Genomic DNA, 16,056 nt, shown 5'->3' with positions numbered 1-16,056 from the left:
CATTCTTATCCTCTCCATCACTCATTTCCCTCCCCCTCCTCTCTGTCTCTCACGCGCGCTACATCACGCATTGGCGGCTCCAACCAGAGGAGTAGTGTCGGCGGCGGCTCCGAGGAGGAGCGCCTGGGGTAGGGGCCCGCGTCAGCGACGGCTCTGACGAGTGGCGTCAGCTACGGCTCTAACGAGGAGGAGCGGGCAGTGGCGGCAGCTCCGAGGAGGAATAGTCTTGGCGAGGGTCTCAACGACGAGGAGCGGTGTCGGTGGCGGGAAGAGCGGCTGGGGTGGCGGCTCTGACGAGCGGCAGGAGTGACAGTGGTTCACTAGAGGGGAAGGGGCGGTGGCGGCGGTGTGGCGCCAGGCAACTGGCGACAGCGGCAGCACGGTCGAATGGGGGATTTTTTTTTGTTCACGGAGTATATTTTGGCAGGTAGGTGGTTATACCGCCTGCAGATTTCGCAGGCGGAGCTGATGCCCACTTGTAAAAATTGTATATTTTTGTAGACCTTTACTTGCATGTGGGGTGGATGGCTGCCTAGAAAAATCTATTTTGACTGCTTGCAAAAACCTATTTTCTATAACTAGTGTGAAACGTTTGTATAGCAGGATAGAACTAGATTATATGTTCTTGTGCCAACTACCAAAAGGTCATCTCGTTCATTTCAGAATTACTATCTCCTTCGCATAGCATAATATAATGATTGGAATATTAATCGAATTTTATGCCAAATATAAGGGATTGAGTAGTCCTACTTTTCCCTCCAAAAACAACTCCACATTTTGGGCATTTCGAAATGCATAATTTAAAAAATGGAGGAATAGAAAAAACATTAGGTTTTGATAAGAATAGAAGTGTAAATCAGAGGATTACAAAATACCGAAAATACATAGGAATTGTCATTTGGTTAGGCAGGAAGAAAAACACAGGATTCAGATAAGAAAGATAGACTCAAAGAAAATTTTTCAAGTGGTTGGAGCTTTTCTAAAGTTTCCTCTAAAATTTACATACAATTAGCCATTCCATAGAAATTTCATAAGATTTAAGCTCAACTCCTTTGTATATATCAAATAGAAAAATTTCCTATAGGATTTGAATCCTGTGAAATTTTTCACAAATCCTTTGATTATAAGGTGACCTAAATTTGTCCCCACCTTATTACCTCCACCTATCCAACCATTCCCAACACACTACTCAACTAATGAGGGGCGCCATATTATTTTTTTCCTTTCTCCAATGCATCTCTAAAACCGTCCTCTGCAAAGTCGCTTCTGAACTTGCTCGAATCAGAACAACCATTATTTGGGTTTGCAACACTTATCAACAGTTCAGCTTCAGATGGTGGTTAATTCCTCAGTTTGTTCACTTTTCAGCCACCAGTTCAAGTCACAGAGAGGCCATAGGCTGCCACCATACATCTATCTGCTTGATTGCCTCCCTTTTGGATCTTCTGATCTACAAGTTACAAGAAACTAAGGGAGAAAACAGACAAAAATGAACATGTTTAGCAGTGACCACTGAGCTAGGAAACATGTACCAGATGACAGACAAAACCAAACCACATGAAGAACAGTTAAACGAAAGGGACAGGAGAACAACATGTTGCACTTGTGTCATCACAAAAAGAAAAAAAAAAGGTTGCAATCAACAATGAAAGGGAGATGACAATGCACTTCTTATTAATTCCATAAAAAAAAGGCTGAACTCATGCACACACAACCTGGGGATAAGATTCAAAATTGGAGAGAGAATAAATAAAGCAAAAGAGGAGAAGCACCGTGCCAAAAGGTAGGGAAAGATGTATAACAAAAAAAACATTTACAGAAGGCATATTGGAATATGACAAATAGCAGGGAGAATGACACATGTGGAGCTCACCACCTTTTTTTTAGTTGATTAGATTGCCAATTAAATATCACATAGACCAAAATTGTCCGATTTAGATGAAGGGATGTAGATCAAATGTCATGTAAAGTTTGTCTGGTTTAGAAGTTTAAAGAATTATAGTTGATTTTTGCCTTCAGCAAAAGTACAAGGTGTGAAATAACCTCTGTTTCCTTTTCCTTGTATATGCTCTATAAATTAGGGGCTCTAAAGTTCTCATTTTGAGATGCTGCCATGCCATGAATGTTGGACTGATGAACTGATTGATGAAGATGAACTGCATATATGCAGGTGGTCAGAGAGCATGACCCTTCTGGGAGAGACGTTGAACTTTTTCGCAGGCACTTCTATTCTAGTGGCAAGGGCCTAGGGGTGGAAGGTTCCAAAGGTGCTGAGCTCGCTGATGGGCTTACTATCAAAGATGGGGATTACAAGTTGGTGAAGACTAGGTTCAGTGCTTTCTTTGCAACGCACCTTGATTCTGTCCTCAAGACCTCTGGAATAAAGAACTTGGTTATTGTTGGTAAGCACAAAATATATATTTAATCAAGCTATGATTTTGTAATTTGCGGTCATTTGTCCTGCAACCTATAATAATTGGCTGTAGCAAAGGCCAGAAATAAATTCTATTATTAAAATATATATACACACATATGTATCCATGGGAAAACCATATCTTGAACAAATCATATATCATACCTTGCATTTCTTTTGTGCTTGAGAGTTCAGTACTTCAGTACCACATTGCACATCACTAACGTTACAGCTTATATATTTATTAATTTGCTTTTGAATTTCAGGGGTTCAAACACCAAATTGCATTCGACAGACAGTCTTTGATGCTGTAGCACTGGACTACGACAAAGTTGCTGTCATTATTGATGCAACAGCTGCTGCTAAGCCGGAGATCCATTTATGTAAGTACACTTTTCACACTTCACCTTCTATGTATCTGTCACGTCCAAAAATTTAGCCAAATTTATAGATTATTTTGTTTCTAATCAAATCAGGGTACATAAAATGACAAATTAATATAAAGATCCAAACGTAAATAAAATGTAAATACTTACAAAAGACACTTAGTGATCCTTACACCGAAAAGAAAGTAGCAGCAATGAAAAAAAGGCAATCCTAGCGAGGCTTCAGCTCCACTCCATAGGTAAAACTCAACTAGGATATAAGCCTTTATCCTCTAACTCCGTCTTCAACTCAGGAGCACTACGCTTCTACAAAAGTTGAAATAATAGCGAGACTGAGTACAACCGTCGTACTTAGCAAGCACACACCAATGATGCAGGCGTGCATGGGGAGACAAAGAAGGGTTTGCGGCAATTTACATAGAGGCGGTTGTAAACATTTTATAACTAGTCTAAAACAGTAAAACAGTAAAACAGTTGATTAATTAAGGCAAGATTAAATGTCCAACGCTACACCATGTTGAATAGGCCCAACCAAACCACCTGAACTACACCAGTTCATTATGTCAAGTTATCAATAATGTGGGACTAATCACGGTGAATCAGGTTGATCGACCATAACCACAAACACGGCTATTCGAATAGTTTTACGCTAGCCAGAGGTGTACAACTGTACACACAATACACAATCCATCGGCATGTCACCGTGTCCGGCCAAACACGTAAACATGTCGAATGATTGTGACAAAACGCTTCGCATAACTCCCCCTGACCATGCGCACCACACCGCAGGTTTTGCCCCCACCTTTAAAATAAAGGTGGGCAACCCCCTCGTATCTAGGTGAATCCGGAAGCCACATAGGCCATCGCAGGGCCCATCCAAACTCCACCACACCCATCCTTGCCTGGGAATGTCGGAAAGGGGAAAGTTATACAAGTCCAGCAGTTACCCATTCTTGCTTGTGGTAAGCGTGGTAAGTATTCCAATGTTTCCGTGAACCGGTCCTTATTTGCCATGGGTGTGACCAGCAAAACCATGCACCCAATTTTTAATCCCAAACGGAAATTGGGGCATGACAATAACTTTCAAAACCAAAACATCTCACGACAATAGAATGAATCATCCATAATGGATTGGAACTCTCATCATTGCGGCAAAGTGTGTGTGGTCACTGTTAAGTGATCAATAATGTGAAAAACCTCTCTATGACAGGCGAGTAGCCATCACTGATGATAGATTTCTTTATCGGGCCCAACTTCCACCCATCATCGATAAGGTTTTCCTAAAACGCCACACTTCTAAAAGCCCATCACAAATGTGTCATCAATGACGGGCTTCAACTTTCACCTGACAAAAGTGACGGTTGTCACCTTTGATGGGGTGTTTTAGCGCCCGTTACGGATGACCATTTGTGGAAGCTTGGAAATTACACACGGGAAAAATGTGTATCTCATCGATAACTCCTTTCTTTTGCGACCCGACACCGACGAGATTTTTCACAAGAAAATAAATTTTTTTTATTGGCTAGCCTTAGACAAATGCTACCCACGCCCGCACGTCCAGTGCTAGCACCATATGCCTCACACAAAACCCACATGTGCCATATGCCCACAAACTGACCCGTACGCGCAACCGCGAGGGTCGGCTCAGATATCATTTATAACAGTCTGTCCTCCAGAAAACGCAGCCCAGCCCAACCGACAGGCTGGCCTACTTACATAGACCATCTCATTTACACTTTCGTACTCGCTTCATGTAAAATGGTTAACCCAGAAGTGATATGGTTGGAGGAACAAAGTCTTATAAGTTTGTTACAACATTGCTAAAGTAGTAAGGTGGTACTAAACATGCGCACACAGCTCTCATGTGCCACATAGGCCAAATCCTAATTAGGCCAGGATGTCACACGGCAATTAGAGTATGCCAATTTCATTGAATGTAAGAGTAAAAGGTATTGTGAGAATAGTTCAAAGAAAAAAAAAAGTAAAGCTAAGGGATAAGCTCTAAAAGTCGTTTTGCTTCTGGTAGAGTCTAAATTTTGGCCTCCTCAACTTTCGCCACTAGGGCTATCGCAGAAAGTTCTCTGTGTTGGGACATTTTTTGGTTTCTCCTTTCAAATATTTCAAGCCATTAGTAGCATGATGGTGCAAACTCCTTTTTTCGGTCGCCCCTTGCTTGCAGTCAGCATCGTCCACCACTCATGAACTATTGAAGCTATGCTCCATATTGTCGGTTTGATTTGCTCGAGCAAGATCCATGTTGATAGCATGTCCCATATTCCCTCTGTATATCTATATTTTGCTAGGAAGTTGGAGGGTGTCTTTGGGTGTGCCGATAGAGTGAGTAGTAGGTACTGTTTGGTCAGCCATAGGTTGCTAGTATATTAGACATCCACATTCACTACACCATGACCTGAAAGCTACAATAGCTCATCTGTCGGTAAAGACCACCTATTGCCAAGGAAAGATCTTGCATTTCTTCGGCGCTTAGGGCATCGAGATAATCATCTCGTAATTCGTGTTGATGGAGCCAAAGAACTACACTTTGTAAGTGGATACTGCCATGTGTTCTCCATGTCTTATGAGCTTTCAAGTGATTCCATCCTATTCGTCGTTAAGGAAATGTACTTCTTGCATTGTGTTCTATAGGGGGTTGACATCTTGTATCACGTGTCCTGTTCAATGGCCTTCTTCAATGTTCCATTTTTTCTGGAGATAGTGTAGAGTCTTAGCGCAACATCCTTTGGGCGCAAACCATGCAAGCTAGATAGTTGTGCCCACTCAAAGTTTTTGGCGACAAATGAGTTGCCTACAATTGGAAATTGTTAACCTCATTTCAAGGTGTTACATGAGGAGAAATTGAAGTCCCACAAAACATGGAAAACCCTACTTAACACAAATAAAGACATATTTCAAAAGGAAGGAATTCAACACACATTTGCAAGAACTTGTTAATTGACTTCATGACATGTGTGTACATATGTGTGTGTCATATTTTGGCATGCATGGCTTCTAAATTGCAAGTATACATAAATTGTTTTTTAAAAAGGAAAAAGTTCATTTACTCCCCCGAACTATTTCACCGGAATGCTAAACTATTTTGCTTATTTTACACCTCCGAATTATTGAAAATGGTTCAGTTTACGCCCAACACTATTTCTCCTTTTCATTCTCTTTATATAACTCATATTTTCACTGAAAGTTTGATATGATGATATATGCATTATAATTTACATCTCAACATTTTTTTTTAGATTTTTTCTCACTGTTTACGTAGGCTGGAACACATCTAAAACCAATCGAAACATCAATATTATAAAGTTCAAGCAAATATTTATGAAAAAAAATTAAAAATATTTTTGAATTTAGATATGAATTCATCTATGGCTCTAAAATTTTCAGCTTAGAATACAACTTGTATAAAATGTAACATAAAAGAGAGAAATATTAGAGTAAAGTGAACCTTTTTCAATAGTTTAAAGTGCAAAATGTGAAAAAAAAAGTTTAAGGGGTTAAGTGATCCAATGGATTAGTTTGGGGGAGTAAATGGACTTCTTTTTTCTTTTCATAATGGGCCATCATTGAGGCCCATCCAAACAAGGCCTTAACGGATAGGATTCATTTTAAGTGTAAATATAACTGAAACTGGACCTTGTGTACATGTGTTGATTATGTACTCTCTGATTAATTACTTAGTAATTGAGCACTACTTTATGTTAAACAGCAAACATGATAGATATGAAGAATATCGGAGTGGAAACACCAACCTTGGAGGAATGGAGACGTTGAACTTGCTGTTACGTACTGCTCGTGTTATTACAGGAAACTTGCTACATATATACGCAAGACCACCACCTTCCTGGATGCATCATCAGCAACAGCGACTGGACTTGTAGAAGTCGCCAATATTGTTACTTGTTTAAATTACCTCCATATGCGTCATTATAATTATATATATATGAACCTTGTATAACTGTGTTTAATGTGGTGAGTACTAAATGTGGTTATTTCTGGTTTTATATATACATATACATATACATATATATATATATATATATATATATATATATATATATATATATATATATATATATATATATAAATATATATAAAATAAGTGATTCCCTCGCTACTATTAAAACCATTTTTCGTTGCGGCCATTTTAGGTTTTCGCTGGCAAAATTTGGAGCCACCACAAAGCAAAGCGATAATTCATTTTCGCTGGCAGTCGTCTTAAGCCAGCCGCTAGCAAAAATGGATCTTTGCTCGCGGTTGTCTTACACCAGCCGCGAGCAAAAATTCATTTTGGCTGGCGGCTGTGTTAAATCGGCCGCCAGCGAAAATCTATTTTGGGCCAAAAAAATATGCATGCAGCTGCCCAGCCGCTAGCGAAGATTTGGAGAAAAGCCTATTAATTCATTTTCAAAATTCAAATCCAATTCATATGCATATGGCTGCTCATTTCCAAATTCAAACACAAAATACAAAATCATCATTAGCACAGATCAAACATCATGTAAACAGATCAAACATCACAACATGCACTAAACATTTGCATCATCTGGATAATCTGGAAACATACCAAAAAAAAAATCCTAGTCGAGCTCGTCAGATCCGTGCTGCCGCCGGTCTCTCTTCGTCACCACTTCACCACTGCCGGTGGGGAGGGAGGAGGGGCCGGATCCACTCCCCGCCTCCCCCTCCCCCGCACTGCTGACGATGAGAGCCGCTGCCACCGCCGCCCCCTTCCCCGCGCTGCTGCCAAGGTCTCGTCGGCAGATCCGGCCTCCCCAGTCGTCGGGGCAACAGATCCAGCCTCCCCAGTTGTCGCGGCGTCGGATCCGGCCACCCCCGTTGTCGTGGCGACGGCTCCGGCCTCCCCCGTCGACATGGCTGCGGATCTGGCCACCCCCATCATCATAGCGGCGGATCCGGCCACCCCCGTCGTCACGGCAGCGGATCCGGCCTTCCCCGTCGACGCGGCGGACGGATCCAGCCCCAAGCTCGCGGAGAAGAGGTGACGGCAGCCCGCGGCGGCGGTGGTGACGGCGGTGGAGGACGGAGAGGGAGAAGGAGAGAACGCGGGGGAGGAGAGGAGGAGACTAAGGTGGCGGTGGTAGGTGGCTAGGTGCGGTAGGTTTATATATTTGCCTCAAAACTTTTTTTCCCAGTGGTCCCCTTTACCTACCGCCAACGAAAACGCGATTTTTGATAGCGGACACTTAAGAGGCCGCCTCAAAAAATAGAGTTATTTTTTATGGCGGACCTCTTAGCATGGCCGCCAGCGAAAATCGGTTTTCGCTGGCGGTTTGTAACCCCCCTCCCCTCGTTATATTTTTGCTGACGGTTCTTATGTATGGCCGCCAGCGAAAATTATAGGATAACGCTATGAAAAATCGTTTTTCTAGTAGTGCTTCTCTCATCCCCGCACCCACCCAAGACCATGGCCTTGGCCTCGAAGCCCCGCGGGACGAAAACTTCACCTGCCCCTGCCCCCTAGGGGTGGGTTCTGGCCCCACGGTCCGCGGAGGAAATTGCTACATATAAGAACAATTGTTATATTCATAAATAGTGATAAATTCTCCTCACTAATGACCGGTTTGTTTCTGTGAAAATATTTCTTCACAATGGAGATATGGGGCAGGGAAAAAAAATCTGATTTTATTATGGTGAAATGTCATCCAAATGTGACAATTTCTTTTTTCTGAAATGAAAATTAACCGGCTACCCAGTAGCAACACTGCCGCCTGCGTACTGCCAGTTTAACTGGCAATGATGCCTTTTCCAACGGTGATGAGGTTTTATGTACTATTGCATATTCCTCTCATTCCCCTCGTGTTATAAATATTTAACGCAATTGATTGTCACCAATTGTGTTATTATGTTTTTATAAATATCATTTGTTTTCTTATGACTTGGTTTGTGTTAGTGTTAATGGTACTTTAAACATCCCCGCAAAAAAAAATGGTACTTTAAACATGACTTATATTTTTTATAATCACACTAAATATATAAACTTATTAAAGTAATAGAAAAAACCCTCCACGTTTCTCTCACCCAGCCTAAAAATTGTCATATTAGTCGAAGAAAAAAATAGAGTCCACGTAGAAATATAATTTAAAAATAGCTGAAATTCAAAATTAAAAGTAAGGTATATTGGAAGAGAAGACTAGAGTCCATACTAGCATATAATTTAAAACTAATTGAAATTCTCAAATAAAAAATAAGGAAAATGAAAGCACAGGTCAGAGTCCATATAAAAGTATAATTTATAATTAAAATTTGGAATTAGAATATCTATACTATTATAAAAATTGAAGATGTTTCCACGATCCGTCATCCTTGTTTGAGTCGGTTATAATAATTGAAGATGTTTTCGCGGTTCGTCATCCGTGTTTGAGTTGGTTTTAATTTTATGTTTTGGTTTAATCTATATCTCTTCTCTACTATTATAAAAATTGAAGATGTTTTTGCCGGTATTTTGGTACGTCATCCGTGTATGAGTCGATTTTTAAATTCGTTTGCTTTTGAAAATACATATCCGTAATTGAGTCGGTTTTTAAGATCGTTCACTTTTGATAATACAAAAGGAATCACATAAGAAATCTGTTTATGAAAACTCGCATGCTAACTTGAGACGATCGGACTCCTAACTGCAGCTTATGATTTTATATATATATACACCAAACAAATTTACTATATATATATATATCCTGGCGAACTCCCACAGTGAATTTCATCTTAACTAAACCATATAATAATAATAAGATTAAAATAGACTTCACCCGTTACAACGCATGGGCATTTTTTCTAGTTAAAAAAATTTTAGAGTTTGTACAGATAGTCTAGAGTCCATATAGGAATAAAGAATTAATTGAAATTCAGAATAAAAATAATAAAATTAAAAGTGGAGTTTAGAGTCTACATATAAATACAATTTAGAAATAACTCAAATTCGGAATAACAGAAAATGAATATTGAAAGATGAGTTTGAGTCCATATAGAAATACAACTAGAATTGATTGAAATTCGAATTAAAATAGAAATATTTAAAGAAGAGTCTAGATCAGTCGATATAAAAGTACAATTTAGAAATAACTAAAATTCATAATTTAAAAATAAAAAATATTGAAAGGAGGGTTTAATTACATCGTTGTTCCATTTTTATCATCACTTCGATGGTGTTTGAATCTCGTGAAGATGAAGATGAATATTAAGTGTTTCACGTAAAACGAGGTGGTAATAATATATGATTAATTGAGTTTTAATTATTACAAACTTAAAAAATAGATTAATCCGATATTTTAGAACAACTTTTATATAGAAAGTTTTCACACGAAACACACCGTTTAGCAGTTTGAAAAGCGTGCCACGAGAATCTAAAAATTTATCCAACAAAATTGTTGGAGAAAAGAACCGGACCGAAGATGCTAAAACAGCCAACGTACAAACTAAAACATAAACACCTAACCAACCAACCCAGTACTAGCATGCTCTTCAGTACCACTACTATTTCTTCCAATGGCCACTAGAGCAATCACCATCTGCTTTACTTCATCATCTTTCCTCATAGCTACAGCTTTATCCAATTTTGCTGCAATCTTCAAACCTGCACCTTCACATCTACAGCCTCATCTCTATCAATCAAGTTATTATTCTTCAAATAATTCATATATCCTTCTTCCCATTACCAAAAGTTATACCTAGATCCATCTTTCTACACCATTAAGAACCAATGTCAGCTCAGACCGAACTCAACACCACACCAAACACAATCAATTATTACTCATAACTCATCTCATGCTCAGGACAAGCGTAGATAATACGGTTCAGGTTAGCGATGGTCCTCGATATGTGCTTCCCGACAATTTTCTTCTCGTATAAGGGCACAAGATTAACGGTACCCTCTTTCGACGACTACAGGAGGAGGCCTAGCTAAAAGAAGCCATGGGACTGCGACCTGCACTTGGTTGCCTCCCACCGTGCCCTCGCCACCACACTTTGGCTGCCTCCCGCCATGGGCCTCGCCGGCTACCGTCCTAACCCTAGCCAATTTGGTGATTTTGGGGATTTGGCCAGCTACAATGGCATGGATGGGGAATATGTAATATTTCAAAACACGGTGATGTGGAGGCAGCCGTGCTCAAAAATGATACCTACGTAGCGCGGCACGTTAGCGGTTAGACGCGGTCAAGAGCCGATTAGACTGACGGTGGTACATTAAGCCAAGTTTATAGATCTAAACGTGTATTTTTAAGTTTATGGCTCTAAGTGATACCACCCCATAACTTTTAAGGACTGGCAATATGTATTTTACTCCAAATCAATTAACCAATTCGTTATTTGACAAAGGACACCGACCAACAGTTGAGTAAACTACCAGTGGCTGCTTCCATTGACGAGCTGGATGCCCCAGCTCACATCCTCGCAGCGCCGGATGTACGGCACCGCCTTGCCTATGTCCTCGTAGTTCCTCCTCGCCGCGCAGTCGTAGTACGACGGCGAGTGGAAGCACGGCTCCGGCGACGCCGCCCGCGCGCACGGCGGCTCCGGCACCTCCGTCGCGGGCTCCTTGTCCCACACAGGCCGCCTCGGCATGAGCCACGGCCGCTCCCCGGCGAGCCCCTGCGCGACGTAGCCGAAGGTGGAGAAGCCGGTGGTGAGCAGCGCGTCGCAGGTGCTGAGCAGGTACATCTCGCTCAGCGCCCTCATGTCGTGCGCCGTTCGCCCATCCGCTGCCACCCCTCGTGGCTCGGCTGGTGCACGCCGCCGCCGCCGCCGAGCTCGTCGCGGATCCTGTCCGAGTACCACGAGTTCAGCGACGTCACGAGCACGGCCTGGTCCGACGACGACGTGTTCGTCGTCGTCCCTGCGGTTGGGAACGGGATGAGCTTCTCCCTGCGTGCGCAGGAGAGGACCTGGTCGAGCACCACCTGCGACACCGGCGGCGTCTCCTCGTGGTACACGCGGATCTGTATGCCGACGAGGTGGCCGGCGCCGGCGAGGTGGTCGCGGTGGTAGGCCGTGATGGCGTGCCAGACGGCGTTGGCCGGGTGGAGGAGGTAGCGGCTGAGGTGGTGGAACACGGCGTCCTTCTCCGGGAACATCCGCTCGAGCTCGCCACGGAGCGACGGCACGAGGAAGAGCCCCGGGACGAGGTAGCTGTCCGTCTTCATCAGCAGCCACGGCACGCCGCGGAGGAGGCGCTGCTGCTCGTCGCAGTAGAACAGCTTGTCGTGGTAGTCGGCGCTGCCGTCGAGGTGGAGGTACACGTACGGCGGCGGCCGGCCCGACCACGACGACGTGCCATTCCCGCCGGCGTCGACGGAGACGGCGTTGCTCTTCAGCAAGGTTCCGAGGCTCTCCCTGGATTTACCGTCGAGTTCCCGGAGGCGCCGGAGCGGGAACCGCCGGCCGCCGGGGAGCAGCCACGTCGTCCCCGGGAAGAGCTCGCAGAAGAGGGCGGCGACGTCGCCGTTGTACGGCGCGACGAGGAGCGCGCGCTCGGTGAGGACGGCGTAGAGGAAGGCGGAGACGATGGCGATGACGCGGTTACCTAGCCCGCGGTCGTAGCCGATGGATACGACATAGCGGCAGTCATCGTCGTCGCCATCAGCGGCGGCGGCGCCATCGCCGGACTTGAGCTGCCGGAGCGCCTTGTCGTACGGCGCCGTGCCGTGCCGGGGCCGCACCGCACCTGGAGCGCCTCGTGGCTGCGGAGCTTGGCGACGAGGTAGGGCGAAGGCTTGTGCGCCGGCTTCCTCTTGTGGTAGCCGGCGAACTCGTACCGACTCCGGCATGATTGCCAGCTGAACGCGGCGGAGAGGAGGCCGCCGAGGAGCTGGTCGCCGGTGAGGTTCGAGTTCGACGGAGGCGCGTCCTCTAAACCTGAATAATCAGCAGAAGAAGCTGAACGTTGGTTGAATGAATTATTTCATTTTTTTAGATTGTAATACCACATGTTTTTGGCCAATTTCTCCATGCACAAGTTTTCTGTACTGTGGAACACATGAATTTCTCAAGATTTCCATACGATTTTCGCAATAATCAATTCGATACTGGAACCTGAAAAATTCAAAGGTTCCAAACGTTTGTCTCGATTGTCCAATGGCACCGGCCATTGTGGCAGAGGAGCTGCTTCCGGTTCCGAAAGTCAAAAGAAACCTTAGGGTCTCCTCAGATGCACATAGGAATTTCACAAAATTTATATATAGTCCCCCTAATTTTAAATATATGATGTTATTGATCTTTGAACAAAACTTTAGTTCATTCGTTTTATTCACAAAATTAGTGTAAATACGTAAAAAAAAATATAAGTCATGTCTAAAATAACTTTAATAAACAAAGTCACAATAACATAAATGTTAAATATATATGTCAATGGGCGGTGCCCAATAGGTCCAAATATGAGGAACCTTGTGTTCTGTGATGGGGATCTAAGGTTTACTTAGGTTCGGGTTTTCAAAGGATAATAACCCTAGTCTTACCTTTTTATCATCAAGTGGAGATCGTACAACTGCCATAGAGCAACTTTGGTGTACCTGGGAGCCCACTTCCTCCACCGCCAGTAGCCGGCTCGGCGACCTCGGGTGGCGCCGCTGTCGACGAAGAGACAGCCGGGACCGGGCGAGTGGGAGGCGCGGCCACCTCCTCCACCGTCGGACGACTCCACCTCCTCCTTCACTGCCTCCTTCCCACGTGGTTCCGGCCGCCGCTCCGCCTCCCACGCGCGCGGATCTAGCTGCGGCACGACAGATCTACCACGGTGGCGAGCAACAGCCGGCTCGATGACCCTGGGTTCCACCTCCTCCACCGCTGGGTGGCTCCACCGCCTCGCTCCCGCGCGGATCCGGCAACGGCGCAGCGGATCTGGCGACAACGGGAGGCACAGCACCAGGCGGCGGCGGATCTGGCGTGGGCGACGGCGGGCTCGGCCTCTGACAGCTAGCGCCGGTGAAAGAGTGGGGGGCACCGGAGCTACGGTCTAGGGTTTGTTTTTTTTTGGAATTTAATTTCCTTTTTTATTATTTTTTATGTTTGCATGCGGTCGATATAAGCACCGCATGCGTAAATCGGATTTTTGCATACAGATTCGCCACCGCATGTTAAAACCGCTATTTTCGCAGATTTTTTGGTGCAAACATGTGACTCAACCGCATGAAAGAAATGATTTTTTTAGTAGTGTGTATTTAAATTTTAGACAATGTTGTTTCTTAATGGTAACTTACTCGTATTTTCTGCTCATCGTAACACACGGATACTTTGCTAGTCAAATAATACATAAATGTACGCCTGGAGTTCCTTATAATTGGATAAACAATCATGTCAAACGATATTAATTAACTTTAATCATCTAAAGGATTACACCTTGAAAAAGGGAAAACTAAAACAGACAAACTACTACCGTAATTGATCAAGAAATGAGTATTCATCTCTAGTAACCAACTTAATTAACTGTCTCACGTGCACCAGCTATCAAATCCGTATACTAATCGGTCAATGATCGATGGCCAGTGATTCCACCCAAATATGTGTGCTGGTTGTGGGTTAATGGGGAAAGTGTTTTTATCTCTCGAGGGGATATCCTCGTTGCTTGCATGTTATCTGAATAGTGATTAAAAAATTTAAAGAAAAAATGATAAGATAGATTAACATAAAATATTTCATTCAATAAACATGCAAGTTAAAATTTAACTCCTACATATTGTAACAAAAATAACAAATATAATTGCGAATGTGTATAATAACTAGCAATTTGTTCTTTTTTTTTACAAATTATATAAGTTGAATTTTTCATTTTATGTATGTGAAGTGATATATTTTTATCTCCTTTAAGAGATGAAAATCCATATTCGGTTAATATAATGGCAAGTCGTTTTGCTGTGGTCAAGTCAACCCCTTCCGGCCGGCTAGCTAACGGCATTAACTATTACCAGACGTTTTGCATAGCTTTTCTGAGCTAACGATTTTGTGGTCCTATAATTACTAGTTGGCATCTAAGTTACCACTCCTTTTGTTTGTGTGAGATTTACTACAATAAGTAATCTTAAACGAAGAGAATATAGTACGAGTTATGACTACTACGGCTGAATTTTTTTACTGGTCCATACGTACTCTATCAGGTTCGTACGGCCAGTATGTCTCCTATCCATTGTATGGTCAGTTATGGATGTGCAATAGTGTCATGTACACCAACGATTGCTAACAGTGCATGATGACTTAGCTAGCTCAAGAAAATTTGCATGCATATATGTTGGTCTGATCGATGAGGTAATAAATGCACAGTATACGTATGCGTACGTTTTGAGTAGATAGTTAATTATTAGCTAGATATATATAGTCCTAGTTAATTACTTTAATTTGTACAAGATAAGTATGTATGAATGTGTATATATATCAGCAGTTCTGCACTTGAACTTGTGGATTAATTCTTTCCCCCCTTGCTTTTAAATCTTAATAAAAATCGGCCGGGAAAAACAAAAGTAAAGAATTTTTGTAACGAGTTATGAGCATATATTTACACACTTAGAAGGAAACTTTCTAAGATAATTAAGCACATGTTGGAAATTAAGCTTTCAGGAGCCCTAATAAAGCTTAGAAGAAAGAGATCGAGCAAGATATAGCTAGAGTTAATTAAAAATGAATCTAGCTATTAGCGACGACCGTACTTGAATTAATTAGCTAATAGTATATAATTACCTCCGGTGGCAGTAGTAGTGGTGAATAAGGAGGACGGCATCTCGTCGTAGTCGCCCCGGGCGTAGTAGGAGAGCACGACGGCGGCGATCAGCACGGCCGCCGCCACGCTCGCCGCCCTCACGGCCTTCCTCCCCGTCCCGCAGCCGCTCAACAAAGGCCGCCGCCGCCACCACGGAGCCGCCTTCACGGCGACCTCCGTCGTCGACGCCGGCGAGAACGACGGCCCGCCGTCGCCGTCCTCCGCGTCCATGCGAGCTAGGCAGCAAGAGCTACCTCTTCGTCGATCAAATATATAGCATAGGTGTATTGAGAGAAAGCTAGGAGCTTAGGAGTATTAGCTAAGGTGTGATCAGCTTGGTTATTTGATGTATACGTTCGATCTTAATTACTGAAGCTTCCTAGAAGTAGCAGATTGACCGTGCTATATTCCTAGCAGTTCAAAGTATTCCAGGTAATATTATAGGTTAATTGGATCCATGCCACTCGAAATGTGGCAAATAAAAAAATACCACACCTATTCCAGATTCCAGGTGCATGCCACTACTATTTCGTCAAATTAGA

General features: G+C 43.2%; 1 protein-coding gene and 1 pseudogene across 2 annotated transcripts in view; one reads left to right on the top strand and one right to left on the bottom strand.

The window, feature by feature from the left end:
- The window catches only part of LOC127761124 (probable tocopherol cyclase, chloroplastic), a 29,615-nt gene extending 22,800 nt beyond the window's left edge, over positions 1-6,815 (top strand). Inside the window, exons 12-14 of one of the 2 annotated variants that reach the window (XM_052285348.1) lie at positions 2,171-2,402; positions 2,680-2,796; positions 6,521-6,815. In XM_052285348.1, coding sequence (XP_052141308.1) covers positions 2,171-2,402; positions 2,680-2,796; positions 6,521-6,585 — 414 coding nt within the window. In that variant the 3' untranslated portion in view covers positions 6,586-6,815. The remainder of the gene's footprint in view (positions 1-2,170; positions 2,403-2,679; positions 2,797-6,520) is intronic. The other variant, XM_052285351.1, reaches the window with a different exon arrangement.
- Positions 6,816-11,042: 4,227 nt separating this feature from the next.
- LOC127764104 (galactoside 2-alpha-L-fucosyltransferase-like) lies at positions 11,043-15,779 on the bottom strand (annotated as a pseudogene).
- Between the last annotated feature and the right edge of the window lie 277 nt (positions 15,780-16,056).

This window comes from Oryza glaberrima, chromosome 2, assembly GCF_000147395.1.
Source record: "Oryza glaberrima chromosome 2, OglaRS2, whole genome shotgun sequence".
NCBI lineage: Eukaryota > Viridiplantae > Streptophyta > Magnoliopsida > Poales > Poaceae > Oryza > Oryza glaberrima.
This window is presented reverse-complemented; position numbering and strand designations above follow the sequence as displayed.